Here is an 18773-nt window from a genome sequence, read left to right on the forward strand (position 1 = left end):
GTACGGTTCGCTTTGTGAACGGTACGGTACGCTTTGTGAACGGAACGGTTCGCTTCTTGCACGGTACGCTTTGCTAAAAATAGCTACACGCTTTGTGAACGGTTTGCGCGCTTTATTAATGAGGTAGGCGTGGCCTGAACGCTTTGATTTTTCTCGATATAATTTTGTTTAGTTTTTGCCCGATCTACTTCAGCAAGGTGGTAATTATGACCAGAATTTTTCTTTTATATATGATATATTTCAAAAGTATTTCAATCGATCTATTTAAAATCATAACGTCCATCCGTTCCCCCGTTTTTGATACGTTGCGTGAACCGTGTACTCAATGACACCCGGGAAGCGGGGGTAATTTTGATTTTGATCAGTCTGTTATTATTAGTATTCAATTTAGATTAATGTAAGCATTAAGATAGATTAAAAGAACTGTTTGACTTTAATCCGATATATTTTTGTTGATTCAGCGAGCTTTCGATAATTTTACAAAGCATCTTAAGTTTTTATTTCTATACATGTACTTGAGTTTCAGTCATTAAATACTTCTAATCCATTTAAAATTGCTATGATAAATTGCCCCGACTTTATTCCGATATTTTTTTTTTCCTTTATCGTTGTCTTGATTCTCGGCTAGTTGTTATTATTCATAATTCGTATGATCATTCTTTATTGCGTACTACTGTAGCACTATTGCCGATCGCCCTAGTGAATAGTCGATGTAAAATAAATAACAATATAAACAATGATTTTCAGATAAGAAATCTTGAAATCAACTGTTATATAGTTTTTTGACACGAATTTTCATTCATTTAAATATCGATTCTATGATTTTCTGCACTTGTTTGTATACATAGATCATACCTACATCTAACCCGTCATCGCCTCTCTTATCTGAACTAAGATCGCGTGTATAGTCAAAATATGACTATAAGTTTTTGTTTTTCCGTTAAACTATACATGTTGATGTTACATATTTCATACGATATGTACACAACTGGATATACACAACAAGTCAATAATTTTTATTTATATAATGGCGATATTTATCATTCTGTTGAACAAGTGTCCGGTCTTCACTTTATGCATGCGATTAAGCTGACGTTTTACAAATGCTGACTAGCCTGTTTATATTTTATTTACCTTTTTACACACATACTTATTGTAAACAGGACACGAAAAAATACCCGGTAATCAACAAATGAATGTCAAAAGTGATTAATATATAAGAATTTATCTAGTAACAAAAATAATACGACAGCGAGGGAAAACGACTCTGATCGCCCGTACATGAATTATAATCATGAAATCGGAGAGAAATAATTGTTGAATAATCTAAAATAGGAACACTCTTTTCAATAGGAATTTAAGAAAACATAAAACAAAAACGTTTCATTCGATAATTTTCTAATAGCCATATAGGAGGAGCCAAGTAACACGCGGCGCATGGTGTGATCTGTACTGTTATACTTAAACTGATTGACAGGCGAAGCACGTGGAGCCCTGAGATAAAATCCCGCTCAAATGACCAACTATAGAAACCTAAAGCGAAATAATAAAGTTCAGTGATAAAACTTTTAAGTATTATAATCAACAGACAAGTTCATTTTTTGGTACATTAATGTACCCGGTAAATGATATTTTTATCGCAAGCTAATATGTGAAAATCCCGCATGTATAGAGTCGCTGAATTGTTCCACGGATCCACGCGCCGATAGACTTACGTGTAGTTGTATGTGTCCATTTCTACAGACAGTTCTTTTGTTTTTTAGAGATTAAGAAAAGCCATGAAACTTATAAAGTAGAAGTAAGATATATTCAGACTATACTCAGGGGCGTAGCTTGAGATAATATTCTAGTGAGGCAAATTTATTGCGGCAGGGGATCTGGGGGCCGCCTGAGGCCCCCAGTGCCCCCCCCCCCCCCCGGGCTCTCCTCTGGTGGGAGGTTCAGAGGGCGAAGCCCCCCTACGAAAAATGAATTTAGGAGTTTTAAAATGTGAAAAAACCCATTGTCCGCAACGAAGTTTTGTTATTTTACATTTTAGACCAGCATCTATTCATATTATTGCCGTATTCAAATTTTTGAATTATAAGAATTTCAAAAATTGAGAACACGATTGTCGTATACTCAATGTACACACGACAGATTGTGATGAGTTACTGTAACCTAACAGGTGTCCGTGGAAAGGTGTGAATACCGGCATCTCGTGTACACCTGTTTAAGTGTCCAAATATACAGAGTTAGTTGTAAAGTACAATAACTGCTAAAAACCAAAGAAAGACACTAACACCTTGTATAGAATCAAAGATCAGCTTCTGTACACGTGTTACGCACCAGCCATTTTTGTTCATGTGAAATCACGACGCCATTACCAGCTATGCGGGAGATAAAGTTGAAAGTTATTTTATGAAATGTGTGTACTTTTTTCCGTTCAATGCTTGCATTTAATTTATTAAGATTTTGTACATGTATTTATTGACAATTTATCATACATGTATGAGTGATTTTTTGTTTATTTATCGGTACATAAATAGCTCAAGAACAAATCACTCGAGTTACCGGTAATATGTGGTTGTCATTTACATTTTCTGGGTCTGCGTAACTTAAGTCAACATTTTTTTTTAATTTAAAAAGGATATAAAATTATACATATTTCAACCCTTGTTTAGCCATAATGTATTTATTTCTAAGCATACGCTACTTTTTTAACGCTTCGGGTAACTCTCTCTCTCTCTCTCTCTCTCTCTCTCTCTCTCTCTCTCTCTCTCTCTCTCTCGAATCACTTAAAGCTATGTAAAGTCCAGTAGGCCTATGTACCCAATGTTTCAAACATTTCATAAAAATAATCAAAATTGTATAGCCACGAATTGTGTGAACATAAATAGTTTACAATGTTTAAGAAATCGGCTAAACAAGTTTTGTCGAAAAACAAAGAAATGATTTCGGTCTAAGAAAGGAAATATTTTTGTGACTGTTTTAATAAGAATAACAGTTTTAAATCTTAGTATGTGTTATCTCATCCCGAGTAAAAAATCTAGCAAAATATTGAACTTATCTGGTCAGCGATAATCTCCGTCCGTATTCATCGAAAGACATTAGGTCAATAAGCCGTATATGGAAGTTGCACGCTTATTGCACGGTACGGTACGCTTTTTTGTCCGTCTGGAGGCGGGTCTTGCATAACTTATCTTGCACGCTTTGTGAACGGTACGGTTCGCTTTGTGAACGGTACGGTTCGCTTTGTGAACGGTACGGTTCGTTTTGTGAACGGTACGGTACGCTTTGTGAACGGTACGTTTCGTTTTGTGAACGGTACGGTTCGTTTCTTGCACGGAACGGTACGGTTCGTTTTAGAGGTGTAGTAGCACGTTTCAGGGTATATATATATATATATATATATATATATATATATATATATATATATATATATATATATATATATATATATATATATATATAGTTGTTTTGTCTAAAGATCAATACGAGTCCGTCTTCAAAACGAAACTTGATTTCGGCTCTGTGAATGTACATCTCAGGCTACTAAATCATCGTAATGACATTAAAAAGTAATAATTGTATAACATTTAGTTAAATTATGTGTTTACCGTGTGCCGTGTCATGAAGCAGCTTGTGTTCATATTTTCTATGAAGTATTTTCCATACAGAGTTATCTCGTCACAAGTTTCGTGCGATTTGTCACAAAGTCCAAAGTCTGACATGTGAGTAATGGTTGGTGGTCCAAGGAGATCAAAGGAACAATCGCTGCCAGCATATCCTTCATTACAAGTGCAGTTACCTAACAGTTAAAGACAAGCAACAAGTTTATATTGAGATGCAAATCTATTATCGTACGGAAACTTTTTGACATTAATATTTAACGTGAAAACATACATGTAGACAAACAATTGATGCATTATCTCGATAAAGTTCATCCATTTTTTTTATTTCGTTTAAAGAAGTATGTTCATTTGCAAGTATTGACTGTTTCTACGTTTTACAAAACTACTATCTACTATATCCAGAATATAATTTCCACTCTTAAAAAATGACATTGTATTAAAAAAATTTATTACAATCAAAATACACAGTATGATTTTAAATAATTTAGACACACACGTTACCAGTGGTAAGCATTTTATTTTTTTCACTAGTAACTAAACTTTATCATAAGCTTACCAGCATTACAAATTCCATGTCCGCTGCAGTTGTTCTGACAAAACGTCTCTATCGTATATGTAATCTCAGGCTCTGTTTCTTGAAAAGTTGTGTTTAAAACAACAAAAACAGAGCACTGCTCCAAGGCAGCCTCTATATGTATCTGTGTAAAGTTGTCATCGCCTGTCATCTTTAAAACACGTTCAAATCAAACTATTTTCTAAATAATTGCATGTATGTTTTTATTCAAAGCTGGTTCTAATGTTCATTGAGTGGTTTTGATATCTTCTAACCAACAACACGAATCAATTAGGTAAAAACTTTTACTAATCCTTACCCTGATCAAACAAGATAAAGCTCACAAATTTATCTCCGAAATACACTACCGGAAAATGGGTGTACAATTCACAGAAAACACAAACCATGACGTCAGATATACAGTTGATCAATGACATGTTGCTTAGGTCAGTCACGTATTCTTGACATATCTGATACGACGTCGATCCTTGGAAGGCAGTGTTGCAAATGGTTTCAGCTTCTTCATAAGATTTTATATTTGGAACTACCTCTCTTTTGTGTCTTCTTTCCTGCAATTATGCGTTTATAAGTAAAATAAATTTTGAAAAAGTGGGAAGTTTTAATATTCAAAATGAGTTGTTAATATTTGTATTCTTTATCGTTGTTTTCTGTATACCCTTTTTCTCATTTTAAGTTTAAGGGTTTGAAAAAAAGAATTGCATATATATTGAGAGTTTGTACACAAGTTATAACCGACCGTGCTCTATTTTCTTAAAATGTAAGTGTAAAATAATATTTATTATTTCAAGAAGTAACATAAAATAAGCAATAAGTCAACGATAAATTATCTTTATTTGTTCATGGCTACACCTGAGTATATTTATTCCATACTGTCTTATACCAGATTTTGTAACCATTTGATTTTATTTCACTATCTGTGTATTCTTTATGATAGTGGTGATTTTGATATGAAGAATTAAATTAAGTCTTACTGGTTTATTTTTAGTTTGAGCGTTCGAAAACATCAATTCCAAATGACGCAAGTCTCTCTTTCTTCGTAACTGACCTTCGGGATTCAAAATACAGTGGTATTGTTTACCGACAACAAACTTGCAGTTCTGATATGTTCCATAGTTGCATTCAATGTCACCGGTACGTGCAGTTGGACTATGTCTCTTACATGTGCAAACGCGATCCAACACTTCCGATATAGACTCAAGATTATTATAGGAGGTAGAATCAAACAGGTCGACTTCGTTGCCTTTAACCCTTCCAAAAGGATATAAGCAGAATAAAATAAATTGAAAAAAATAATAACACATAAATGTTTAAAGAACATTTCTTGAAATGTTGAATATGTTTTCTTATTAAGCCTATTTACCGACTGTCTGCTGAATAATGTTCGGTTTTTAAAGCTCATTAAACGGAAAATTGACCCTTTATAATTTTAACAGCCCGACATTACTACTTATTATGTTTGTTAATGACTTACAAGAAAATACATCAAGTTTAAAAGTCTCATTAAGGCATAGACGATGCCAAGCCGTCTAGCTATGAAATTTATTTACCTGATTTATTTCCGTTGTCAGTCAGTAACAAACCTTATAAATCATTACTTGTTTTGTTTTCTCGAAACCTACTAATTGAGACATTATAATAATTATATGATATATATAAGAGTCAGATTTTTGAAATTTCTCATTTTCCAAATAGTCTTCGAAATATTTGCTTTAACTCTGTTTACTTTTAATATTTGATTGCTAAAAAATATAAACGTTTTTACGACGCACACATATTTTTCTTCTGCAAAGACAATAGTGTGGCGTAATTTGTAAGTGCAAGTGCTCAAATTTATACATAATTTGAAGGGGACAACCAATTTATTACCGAATATATACCCGACCAGCGGAACATAAAAATAAGTCTTACCTCCTGTTAAATTGTTAGAAAATAATGGTTAACAGCAATTACGTGGAGACACTGTATATTCCATACACCGTCGGTACGAGATGTACCTCTCCCCGAGCATTATAGCCTCATTCTTAGAGTAATTTAAGGCGAGTTCTGTACCCAAAATGTACCCAAATGGAAACTTGTAACATTGTTATATAAAATGTTAAATATTGTCGTTGTTTAATTCATCATATACAATACATACAAATGCAGTTGGCAAGATAACATCGTTACATAATGTGTAGCTTCGTTCTCGCCCCATATGAAAGAATTATATATGATGTTAGTCAAATATGGCCCCCAAAATTCGCTATTTTTAAAATGATTAAGATACATTAATTTGTTGTGTTATTTTATAAAAGAGTTGACATAAAATATGTTTTTCACCTATTTATTTGATTAGTATGCACTCACTGGCAGTATATGACGTCAGAAGTGATGCTATTTTTATAATTCAATCAAAATCAATTTTTTTTCGAATGGGAAATATAGAGCGATTCTTTGAACAAGAACGAACTTTTTGTCACTTATAAGTATTGGAGAGATATATCTTTGGTGAAAATATTGTGTTTGTTCAAGTAGTCGCTAAATGTTTCCTTAAAGAAAAACTGCCTCAAAACAAGCCGTTTTATACTAATCAAAGTACTGAAGTACTGACGGGAGTTGATTTAATCGATTATCATTTATCTTAAAATCAACTTATCTTGCATGGCAATTAGTTTCTAGTCTGTATTTGAATTACGCACTTTTTTATTATATGAATTTTAGACTTTTCCGACAAGAACTTCGAGAAACCCCATATGAATCATGTTGTGTAATATTTAAAGATAGATTTCAAACTATGTATAAGTAATCGAAGCACTTCTAAAAGTTTTATGGATCCAAGCACTATTGATATCGAACTCTAGTCTCGTTCAACCAGAGGCTCGGCTGTCTCCGTTAATCTCCGACAAGCAAGAGAGCCTTTCTGCTTGTCGGAGATTTACGGAGACAGCCGAGCGTTTGGTTGAACGAGGCTATATTAAACTCTGGCGTAGGAATACATAAGACTATAAACATTTCTTAGTTGTTCGTATTATATAAAATCTGACTATTTTCAAAGTTTTTATTGATAGATTTTCTTGAAAAACAATGCTACAGCATACATTACTTTGAATTTTCTATTATTTTCAAGAATTAAGTCTTGTCAGCGGTGCTGATTTGTGCTTAGGTCCAAACACTGTTTCACTTTCGGTTTGCCAGAGTAACTGCATAGGAGAGTTGATTGAAATCAACTCCCAAAAATGAGAAAATATCGGGAAAAGGTACACTTTATAATGTCATATTTTTAAATTGTGGGCACTAAAATCAAAATGAAAATTATGAAAAAACTTAAAATGTATATTTGTAAAAATAAAACAAAGAATTACAGTAAAATGATTATGTTCACTTTAGAAGGCCATTTAAGGCTCAAACCAAAACTATATAGTCCTTTACTGATCACGTATAAACAATATTAGGTCAACTAAAAGTCGCCACGTAACAAATAATATCACACAGCCATGTGTCGGGTTAAAATCAATGAAAGTGTGACATTTAAATCCGCGAGAACATTTCTGTAGGCAGTCAGTTATTTACCTTATTAGCTTTATTTTTTTTCTAAGTAATCCAACATTTTGCAAATAATTAAATTAAAATTAATTAAATGTTTGGATGCCAATCTCGTGAAGCGTATAATTATTGATCATGACTGTGTGACATTTAATGCCAATGTAAAACAATTATTAATGGCCTAGTCTTACAAATGAGATTATGCCACATTTATTCTAACAAATGTACCTCCAAGATTCTGAAAAATCGTTTGGATAAGTAAGATGGGGGTTGTCAACCGTCCCTGTGGCATCGTTTCTGTAATTTCCATCTAAAACTCCACATAAGCCTGACGAGTTTCCAACATCAGATGGAGAGGGGAATATGTCGACGTTTAAATGCCAATCGTTATGTGTTGGCCACGAAACAAATTTAATTTCAACTAACGTCCCGGTTGGCAATATTATCTGAAAATAAAACTAAGAATAAAACAATTTTAAAACAAGGGAAAAGCTGTCAATATTACAGCAAACCAGGTTTTCTTTTTTGTGAAGAGTATCCATAATCAGTTTGTCAACCCTTAATCAATGAACACTACCTTTCAAGAGAATATAGATATTTATATACAATATTTTTGCAAAAAAATAAAAAAAAACTTAGTTCAAAGCTGGTATTTTTACATAAATTATCAGATGTCAAAATTAAAGCAATATGTATATTTCTATTATATGTACAATTGATCTGCAAAAGAACAACTTTCTAACTGTAAGAGTCACCCTAGATTAGGGGTACCCTATATGCAATATTTTGCCTAATTAAGCCCATCAGCGTATATTTTTTATAAATCAACAGAAATCAAAATCCAAGTTATATGCATAGTTCTAATATATGTACAATTGATCTGCAAAAAAAAAACCAACGTTATGTCTTGCAAACTGTAGGAGGAGCTATCCATACAATGAGGGTACCCTATATATGCAATATTTTGCAAGAAAATGACGTAGTTCAAGAGCTGGTATTTTTTTCATAAATTATCAGAAAATTAAAATCCTAGCCATATGCACACTTCTGATATATGTACAATTGATCTGCAAAAGAACAAGTTCCTTTCTTGAAATCTGTAGGAGAAGTTATTGCTAGCGCTCTCGAGCGCTAGCAACTACGTTAGTCTTTTTCACGCATGATTGACTCCATAGTAGGGGATTCTAAGAATACTGTACTACTGTAAATAAACTGTACCATTTGAATTTCGTTTTATCATCTTCACATGAAGTTTTGTGTTTTATTGTAAATGTCAAAAAGTAACAGTAGCTTAGTTCTAATAATGCAAAGTTATTTTCAATATTATAATTGATTATAGCTAGCTTTATCTTAAATTCCTTCAAGTTTGGAAAACAACTTCGGATATGTTTTCCGAGCTTGCCGGAAAGGCCCGAAAAGATACGATTGCTACAAAACAGTACTAATGGCTCTTGAAAATGTTCACCTCGAAATTGAAATAACGGTAGATACATGATTAAGGCAAAGTCAGTAAGCTATGCCATTGGCGATGTGAAGCCCACTCTAGATTCACAATTCTAAATTGAGACCCCACTCCAGCACAATTCCAATACACCACTGTGCCTCCTATCGTTAATTAATCGATACAGAAATGTAAACCGATGTTTTAGAATTCTGCTTTTGTGTTTTATGATGGCTACAGCGCTAGCTCACCAATCTTTTTAAAAGATAAGCTTGTCCGTACAATAGGGGTACCCTTTTGGCAGCTGAACATCCGCCCGCCCGCCATTTTTACCATTTCAATTACCGGATTTTTCCGTTAGAAAACCCGGTTAAAAATATGAAGTATGAGGTTTTTTCTTTATAATAAAAAAAATCTGAGTTGTCTTCTTTTACCCATATACTTCAACCGTTGGGCATGGTCACGCTTTTGGTCAAATTTTATTATTATGTTTTTATTATTTACAATGATTTCAAAATGCATTTCGAATGATCAAATAACGTTTGGGAGTTATTCGTTGAGTTTTAAGCTATATACAGGGCTCACAAATCTTTGTCATGTAAACAAGGCTCGTGCCCTGTTTTTGTTTACATAGGTTCAACATACCATTAAAAAAATTGTCTATTTTTTAGTTATTGTAGGCATAAATAAACAGTTCCTAACGTTAAACACATTCGTTTTAGGCTTAAAACCGAAATTTTTACTTCGACGTTCAAAATGTAAACAAAAGCTTTGTTTACATAGCGAAGAATTTCAAGCTCTGTAACTTGCTTATTACTCAACGAATGGCACTCAAATATCGGTTGCCTATTAAAAATGCCTCTTTTAAGCATTGTAGATATTAAAGGCGAAAAATTATTTTGACCGAAATCGTGACCATGCCCCTTTAATGAAGCTTCCACCCAACACATGTTAATGTACCTTGTAGTATCTATCATTTGTTTTTATGACTTTTAAAACTTTATCCCCACAAGATGGAAAATGTATGATGGATTTGGAGTTACATATGTCAACCATGAACACGTCCTTTCCTGAACGTACGGCAACAGCACAGCTGCATCGTGGATATGAATAGGCTAGATAGCATAGGTGATGTTTTTCTTGTACCTTAAAAAAAAAGTAAATACTAGTAGGCTGTAAAACCCACATTTGTTCCGGATATGAATGCTCATTCGCTCTTGTTTATTTGAGATATCAAATGCATACATATACAGTTGTTATCATTTTAACAATAAAATGCTTTCTTTGATGATTCATTCGGGTAATGAAGGTAGCGATCATTGCAGAAAAAATTTACATAACCCGCGTTATGTAACTTTTTTCTGCAATGATCGCTACCTTCATTACCCAAATGAATCATCAAAGAAAGCATTTTAATGTGTCTATCAACATCTTTCCTTTATCCAATTGAAAAGTAAGTAAAATTCACTAAACTACTGTTAATGTACGTAAGTACGTTAACTAAAAGAAACAGCCAAATCGTCTCCTAAGAGACTTTGAGTCTGACGTCGTCATGATTATTTCGTGCAGTCCGTGATTTTTCCTAGGTAGTTGTAGATCACGACCAATTGATAGACTGGGCGTGTCAAGTTTGGTCCTGTCACTTTCTTGTCAAGTTTCAGCCGCTGTAGATTTCGACCAATCAATAAACGAGGCGTGTAGATTTCAATCTGGCTGTTTCTATAGAGCTATGAATTAACTATAAGTTTCCGTAAGAAATAGAGGGAATAATACTTAGTAAATGTAAATATAATAAATTGTGTAAAGTTAACAAAAACTGTTATGTATTTAGGTACAAACCTCTTGGTTGAAGTGTGAGTTTCGATACAAGATGAAGGTTCCATCTAATTGACATTCATAATACCTATTACGAAAATGCATAATCGACTTCTTAGTCACAAGCTTTTTTAAATCTAACTATTTGGAAATAAAACCGACATAGTTGTTTATGTATGAACAAATCATAAATATATATACAAAAAGATATTTTGATTTTATAGTTTATGGTATAGTTGTAAATTCCACATTACTTTCCGTCAAAAGTCTTCATATGCGGATCAGTGTGGGATGCACAATAAGCTCCTTTCCAGGACGGGTCTGTGTCCTCGATAAAAACCTTTGATTTGAGAACAATAGAATCAATTCATGTTTATTAACATTATTTCTTTCTTCAAAATTAAAAATTGAATAATCAATACACTATGCATTTCTAAAATAGTTTAGAACTGTAAAAAAGACACAATTGAAAAAAAAAAATTAGTAAAATCACCTGAATATCTGGAAGAATGATCTTATCAAATATTTTGCTTCCGGTACCGGATGTGCCCCCCGTCTCAAGGCGCAGTGTGATGTGTTTGTCAATGAGATTGTATTTGACATCATCTTTATTGTAGACTGCGATATTGTGAATAACTTTCCAGTCATCGGTATTGTACTTATCCGATTCCCTTTTTTTGTAAGCATACACTTTTTTTTCACAAAAGTTTTTGTTTAGATCGTCACAAGCAACGGATCCACCATGAACCCCAATACTAATCTTTAATTCGTCCTGATATTCGGATTTAAGATAAACCAACTGTCTATTCACAAAAGGAATCGTAAACTGTATTTTCACCTGTCCATGTCCTCCTCTAGCGATTGTCAATGTTGGAGTTAATACCTAAGATGTAGATTTCAACAATACTTCGTAAACCATACCAAGCCTTTCATTACACAAACAAAATGAATACTTAAATTTATTTGATTCTTTTAACTCTAATTTTAAAATAATATTATTTCATCCTTATTACAGAAAATGAAATACACACGAATAAAGCAACATGACCCATTATGATTTAAAACATTTCTGTTTATAATATTACTGCATTCGAATGAGTCGTAAAAGGGGGAAAGGATTAAACCTTTTAGTGAAGATTTATTTTCCACTGGTTAAAAAGAATATGTTAAACACAAAGTCAATACAGCAAATATAATGAGTTTTATTGAATCCACCTTAATTTTGATCAGAACAAAGATATAAAGTACAAAACAAAAATACAAGTCTAGATTGATTTTTAATAACTTGGTCAAAATTTATATTTCTGTTCTATTGTTTGCAATGCTTTACTAATGAATTGCTATTGATCAACTTAAATTTGAGTGCAAGTTGAAGACTTATAAGCGAGATACAGGGCTCATTATCCTTTGTTATGCAATCAGGGTTAATTTGTTACGACGAACATAAATAAACAGGTTTAAGTGTTTGTCACATTTATTTTAGGTCTAAACCTGGGATTTTCAAAATGTTAACAAAACCATTCCCTCAGCTTTGTTTACATTACAAAGAACTGTGAGCGCTGTTTTCCGCGTATTACTTGCTAAAAAAACTTTCAAACCTTTATTCCTGCAAAGAACAATGGGCTTGAAGATGTATTACATCGTACACCTGTTGCACTTAGTTTTGCTCCAACAATGCACTGTACCTTGTTAAAAAAATGATCAAAACAAGATAAAACAGAATTAAACATGTAGCATTCCTTGTGGGTTTTTTTCAAAGCAAACAAATTTTCAATAAGTTCTCTAATACAGATGCCAGTTGACACATCTTTTCAAAGTACATGCCCTTTTATGTAAATAACTGTTAATCATTTTAGAAGAATGTAAGCAAAACTCAGCTCAATTACAAATGTACCATAGAGTTCGCCTTCTTTCCTTTTGCCAATATCTGTGATCCAGTCAGCAGAGCCAGATCAGAGGACTTAGATGACACTGTTTGATTTGTTAGGACCTCTGTGTCATCAACATACCACGTGACATCGTAGTAGAGGGACTGGTCAGGTAATCGATCGAATTGACACACTAAATTGACGTCGGGATCGTGAACTGTTTGTAACCCATAATGTTTTGTGTTCCATGAAACTCCGTGATATGCAACGGCCAGGTTTGAAGGAACGCCATTGACACCTTTCACATTAATGTAGTTAAATGATCAAAATTATTGTGATTTCATATTCGAATTAAATATACAATAATTGATTTCTCTGCTGCCTATATAATTAAATCATAAGTATATTTAAACACTAAATCATTACTTTATGATGAATCTTCGGAGTAGTGTTACACTTTTGAATTGTTTTGTACACATTAAGAGAGGAAACGCATCAATTTATATTTTCCTACCTTGTAACTCATGCCTAAATTATCTTGATAACTGACAATCATTTAATTATCGGGTATCTGTCTTTAATTCTGCATATTTCGATATTGTTTACTTTTCTAACAATGATTATGTATAAACCATGCTACTGACATAATGAATTGATATAGTAACGCCAATGATATAGTTATAAAAGGGATTACAATGATATTATATACATGTAATTTTTTTTACACTTTGGCTAGTTGTATAGTTAACATGACATATTTCATTAATAAGATATGACATCATGCATGTTTTTTTTTGTTAAACTGAGTAGAAAAGTTTACAACATAGATCAGTATTTAACTTATTATATCAGCGTATCTAAACTGTTAATGATGAGACACGTTTCTAATTTTAATTAATTCGATTTATTAAAACAAACATTTAGCTTGACTTAGCTACTTTATCAATAGAAAATAATAATCTAGGCAGCATGCATTTACGTAAAGAAAAGTATCAAAAATGCAATATTATAATTTACAAATATTTAATAGGTCTATAAAATTGTACGGTTTTTGACATGTCATTACTATTACAAAAATCGCAAAAAAATTGTAAATTCGTTTAGTAATCAAACTAAACTAAAACATAAACGATGTTAGACTACTGAAGAGCGGGCATGTAGAAATAACCACACAATCATATACATTAATGTTTGCACATTTAATAATATGAAATGATGATAATTAAGGTCAAATATGACCCCCTTTCACTTAGTCTATTATAATAAATTACGTGTATACCTCACAAACACATATTAACAACATATCACAAAAATCGGTTTCAAATTATGTAAATACCATTAGGATACATTTAGTTTTTAAACGTTAAGATCTCATGTATATGAAGGTATAAAAGAAAAAAATTCGTGTGACTCTAATGCTGTTTTGTTTGTTATATTTAATGATTGCTTATATATCTTTCTAAATAATAGGTCTCATACACGTATATGGAATATTAATCGTTAAGCAATTAAACAATTTATTTAAAAGGCATTTCAACAACAGTGAGAAACAACACTTACAAGTCTCAGTTTTCTCTGAAAAAAAAATATATAGAATTTATAATAACGTTTGGAAATTATGGACAAATATCTGACATAAAAATAACAAGAGGCCCATTGGGCCACATCGCTCACCTGAGCAATAACGACTCAATATGGGCGTTCAAAGGATATTGTATCATATTGCCCCTTGGTAGAATAACAAAAAAAAATACCATTAAGTATCCGAATTTTTATTACCTGTTTTGCATGCATTTAATCTTTTACATTCCACCTTTCTGAAATACCATTTTACCGAAAAGAAGAAGATCCGATAATGCAATATATAATTTTTAATTCTGTACTAGGTGCACACTGTTTACTTGCAATTCTCTTTATTTTTTGTTTTGCCTCTACCCCCCCCCCCCCCCCCCCCCCCCCCCCCACACACACACACACTTTTAAAGTGACCAAATTATATGAGATTATTCATAATTATATTTTCTCCCTAAACTACGTACTAGTTATCGTACTTTTATAATATATCATACTCGTTATTGTATTTTATTTAACAATTTCCTATGGATGTGAAAGAAGAAACTTTACCCCTCAATATGCCCCATTCCTCAAATTGAAAACATTAAAACATTCAATTGGTTTGGTTATCCCTATTTTGAGCGACTGTTGTTTACCTGATGTAAACTCGTGTGACGTTTCATATACTTACTATCTTGATCAATAAAATACACTCGAAAGAAAAATGTTGTCACGTGATATGTTGAAGAGCAAATATACTCGATTTAATACAGAATATTTAATTTTTTTGTTTTTTTTTTCTTTCTTTTTTTTTGGGGGGGGGGGGGGGGGAGGGCGTCCAATATTTACATCTTTCTGCAAAAAAACAATGAATGGCTACGAACCTGGATTTTCCGATTTTCCGATGTAATATCTTTTAAGAATAAGCGATATTGCCTTTATCTTCTTGACAGAAATATATCAGAACTATAAAAACTGTTTCATCGGTGTTGTTTTTATTTACTCGAGTCTGAAAAACTATCAAAATTGAAATAGACTTCAAATACTTATCGTATAAGGAAGGACCCCAGAGAGTAGTTATGGCATATCATATCATCCATCTAATTTTTTGTACAAGTATTTCACGTTAAGCAAGACATTTCTAAAGATCAACCAAAATTTCAGCGGCAATTTTAAAATTATAAGCAAGATAGAAAGCTCACAATTCACAAGTCATTTTTTGAACATATGAGTTAATTACTGTAACATTCATCTTCAGATTCTTTAACTTGGCATATCCTATCCAGTATTTATAAAGTAAAAAATTGGCCTCAGCTCTGTGTACAAACATGGAATTTTGAGCAAAGGTCTGTATCTTGCTTATAAGACGAAGCTTGACACTCAAATATGGTTTGAAAATAGAAAATTATAAACAACTTAACAGAAGAAACATTCACTAAAACAAATTAAGAGCAAAATTTATTTTTCAGAATGAATCATTTAATATATATCTTCATATTTCTGTGGGCGATATTAAACTCTGCTTAAGTTGAACAGACGGAAGAAAATGCTGAACATCTAAAAAAAACACACTGCATTTATTAACCATTGAGCAAAAGATAATACCGAATTATCAATAGAATAAAATGTATTTTAGGACGTTGTTAATTCACCAGACTTTGCTTATTTTCCACAGGTAACCAGTCAAATGTCTGGTTTACCGAGGTCAGTGAATAATTTAATACGTAAAAATACATGCGATAGGCCCAGGTTATAAAACAAAACGCAAGGAAATAAAACAAAAATCAGAACAAGCTAACACCACCGTAAAAAGTGAAATCTGGCATGTTTCAAAGATTTTCTTTGCATGGAAACTGTTGCACAACAAACAAATTCATCTCTGTCAGATCGACCCTTTTATCATTCGTCCAACATGACTGCTTTTAAAAAGAACCCCGTTTTCGAAATATAGTATACCGAACTCGAAGTTATAAAATGACCGAACCTTTCTTTTCGGTCCTTTAACTCGAACTTGAAACAAAATAAGCCCCTAATTTTGCAATTTACAGCACCTTTTCATAAGAAGGATTTATGCTAAATTACGTTGAAGTTGACTCAATAGTTCTTAAAAACAGAATTTTAAAAATCCACCCCTTATTTTCACAGTTCCAAGGTTTTCCCTGCTTTGAATGCAAACTGGATTTTATTTCTGCAATTTATACTCGCCTTCCCATAAGAATGCTTTGTGCTAAATTTGGTTGTAAATGACCAAGCCGTTTTAGAGAAAAACTTTAAAATGTTTAAAAAAAGTTTACAGACGACGTAGCAGCTGCAAACAGCCGGACGACGGACAAAATGTGATCAGAAAAACTCACTTGAGCTTTCAGCTAAGGTGACCTGATAAAATGATTTAGATAAGAAACGATAGGTTCAAACACCGTTGTTTATTGTCAATGAAAAAAATATCAATTTAGAAGGTATGGGGCTAACTAATTTATACATTAAATATTCCTTAATGATAAACATAATTTTTTGCCATTGACACATGATAGAGTAAAGAAAATCTCCGGCTGAAATTCTTAAAATTTTACATTGTCCTTTTAGGAGTTTCTCTTTCTTGTCGCAAGTAAATTCTTTGAACATTAAAATGGCTACAGACATCCAACAATCCTAATTTATCAGAAGTAAAATAAGATTATGTTGGTTATGAATTCAAAACTTGTTTATTAAAACTCACCAAAGCAATAAGCTGACTGGCAAATATCAAGGGGAGTTAGTTCATAGACAAAAAAAGTCCCGCAGTTTGTTACACGTATTGAATGGCTTTGTGAACATTGGTTACCAAAGCCGACTTGGCAAAGACTTACTGACTTCGTTGTTCCTTGTAATTCAGGCAAGGTATCTTGATAGAAAGCAAACAAGATTCTTAAAAAAATCATCAATTTAAATATAAAAAACGTAGCCAAATGAATTATATAATGCATATCTCAACATACTTAAAAAAAAAACCCTTATATATATATATATATATATATATATATATATATATATATATATATATATATATATATATATATATATATATATATATATATATATATATATCACCATCAAGCCAAATCGGATACAATGTTCCACAAGATCCCAGTTCAGGTGCAGTTGTTGGCATTTTATGGTTTACAGCAACGTACCAATCCTTCACAAGATACCTGTCACAGATAGGAACGGCGTCCATCAAAAAGGTTGGACTTCTCTTCGTTAGATCTCCCAGTTCTTTGTATATGTTCTTTGAACATTCATTCTGAGCACTTACTACAAGATAAGACTATTGTGTTTTAACAAACCTACCCTAGTTTATTGCGTTAATTGAACAGAGTCTTGTTTAATATTATCATATTACGCTTTGTACGCTGCCCTATGTAATTGTTGTATAATGAACTTTCTTATCACTGACTGTCAAGTTTAATGACACAGTTTGATCTAAATAGCAGGTACTAGAGGAATGAGTTTAAGATAATTTCTTCTGTCTGTTTCTTCGTGCACTTAAATCTTGATTATGATCATTCAAGATATGATTTTCCTTATCGAAATGTACGAATGTTTTGGAAATATTCCAACGTCCGAGAAATGGTCGCATCATTAAACCAACAGCTTAAACTATTTAGCCAGCATGATTGCGTAAGCAATGGCCAGGCTAAAAGTACCGTGCAGTGTTTACCGGATGTTGTCTGAGCTACTGTTTAAATCGTTCTGTTCACAAAAATGTAGTTACAACTTAGAACGTAGAATGAATAGCATATCAGTTATTTAGTGTTAGTGCACGTCTGATAAACATCACTTGATAAAAGTGTTCTTTGTATTATTCTTAGTACTTCAAGTCTCCAACGTCAAGTTACTGAGCGGCGGAATAGATTGCTTACACCTATAGCCTATTCTATGTCTTTCCATAATGAGAAATACTGTTCGAAAGTTGAGAATACAGATTGTTGTGGAAGTTTTAACAGGGTTTAAAACATTTAATCTAAATGGTGTTTAGTATCATACTTCCCCACAATCTATAATGCATTATCAATATAGTTTAACGATGGCGACCGTTTATATCTACACTGTAATTAAATAATTAACTAATTAATTTCTCAACGTTAATGAAAATTAAAACTGATAGGCCAACAAATGTTTAGTACAACGTTTTTATTTATAAAACAATTGACAGTTCTCAGCCGATTAACCGCTTTTAAAGCACAAAAATCAAGTCCATTATTTTAGTATTATAAATTAAAAACACAATAAATCAGCCCAGATGTCTGTACTTTGATTATTTTGTATCTCAAGTCCGCTTCATAGAGAGCTTATTGTTGTCAAAACAAATTAACGCTGGTTTAATTTTAAAAGTATCATATAGGAAA

General features: G+C 32.5%; 1 protein-coding gene across 1 annotated transcript in view; it reads right to left on the reverse strand.

The window, feature by feature from the left end:
* LOC128170984 (uncharacterized) overlaps positions 1 to 18773 on the reverse strand; it is a 35267-nt gene that overhangs the window by 13844 nt on the left and 2650 nt on the right. The window contains 14 exon segments of the mRNA XM_052836746.1: positions 3600 to 3790; positions 4171 to 4339; positions 4572 to 4736; positions 5160 to 5436; positions 7939 to 8156; positions 10112 to 10297; positions 10991 to 11054; positions 11221 to 11306; positions 11460 to 11849; positions 12565 to 12651; positions 12861 to 13132; positions 14395 to 14409; positions 17105 to 17269; positions 17476 to 17679. Coding sequence (XP_052692706.1) covers positions 3600 to 3790; positions 4171 to 4339; positions 4572 to 4736; positions 5160 to 5436; positions 7939 to 8156; positions 10112 to 10297; positions 10991 to 11054; positions 11221 to 11306; positions 11460 to 11849; positions 12565 to 12651; positions 12861 to 13132; positions 14395 to 14409; positions 17105 to 17269; positions 17476 to 17679 — 2489 coding nt within the window.

Source organism: Crassostrea angulata, chromosome 2 (genome assembly GCF_025612915.1).
Source record: "Crassostrea angulata isolate pt1a10 chromosome 2, ASM2561291v2, whole genome shotgun sequence".
NCBI classification, from domain to species: domain Eukaryota; kingdom Metazoa; phylum Mollusca; class Bivalvia; order Ostreida; family Ostreidae; genus Magallana; species Magallana angulata.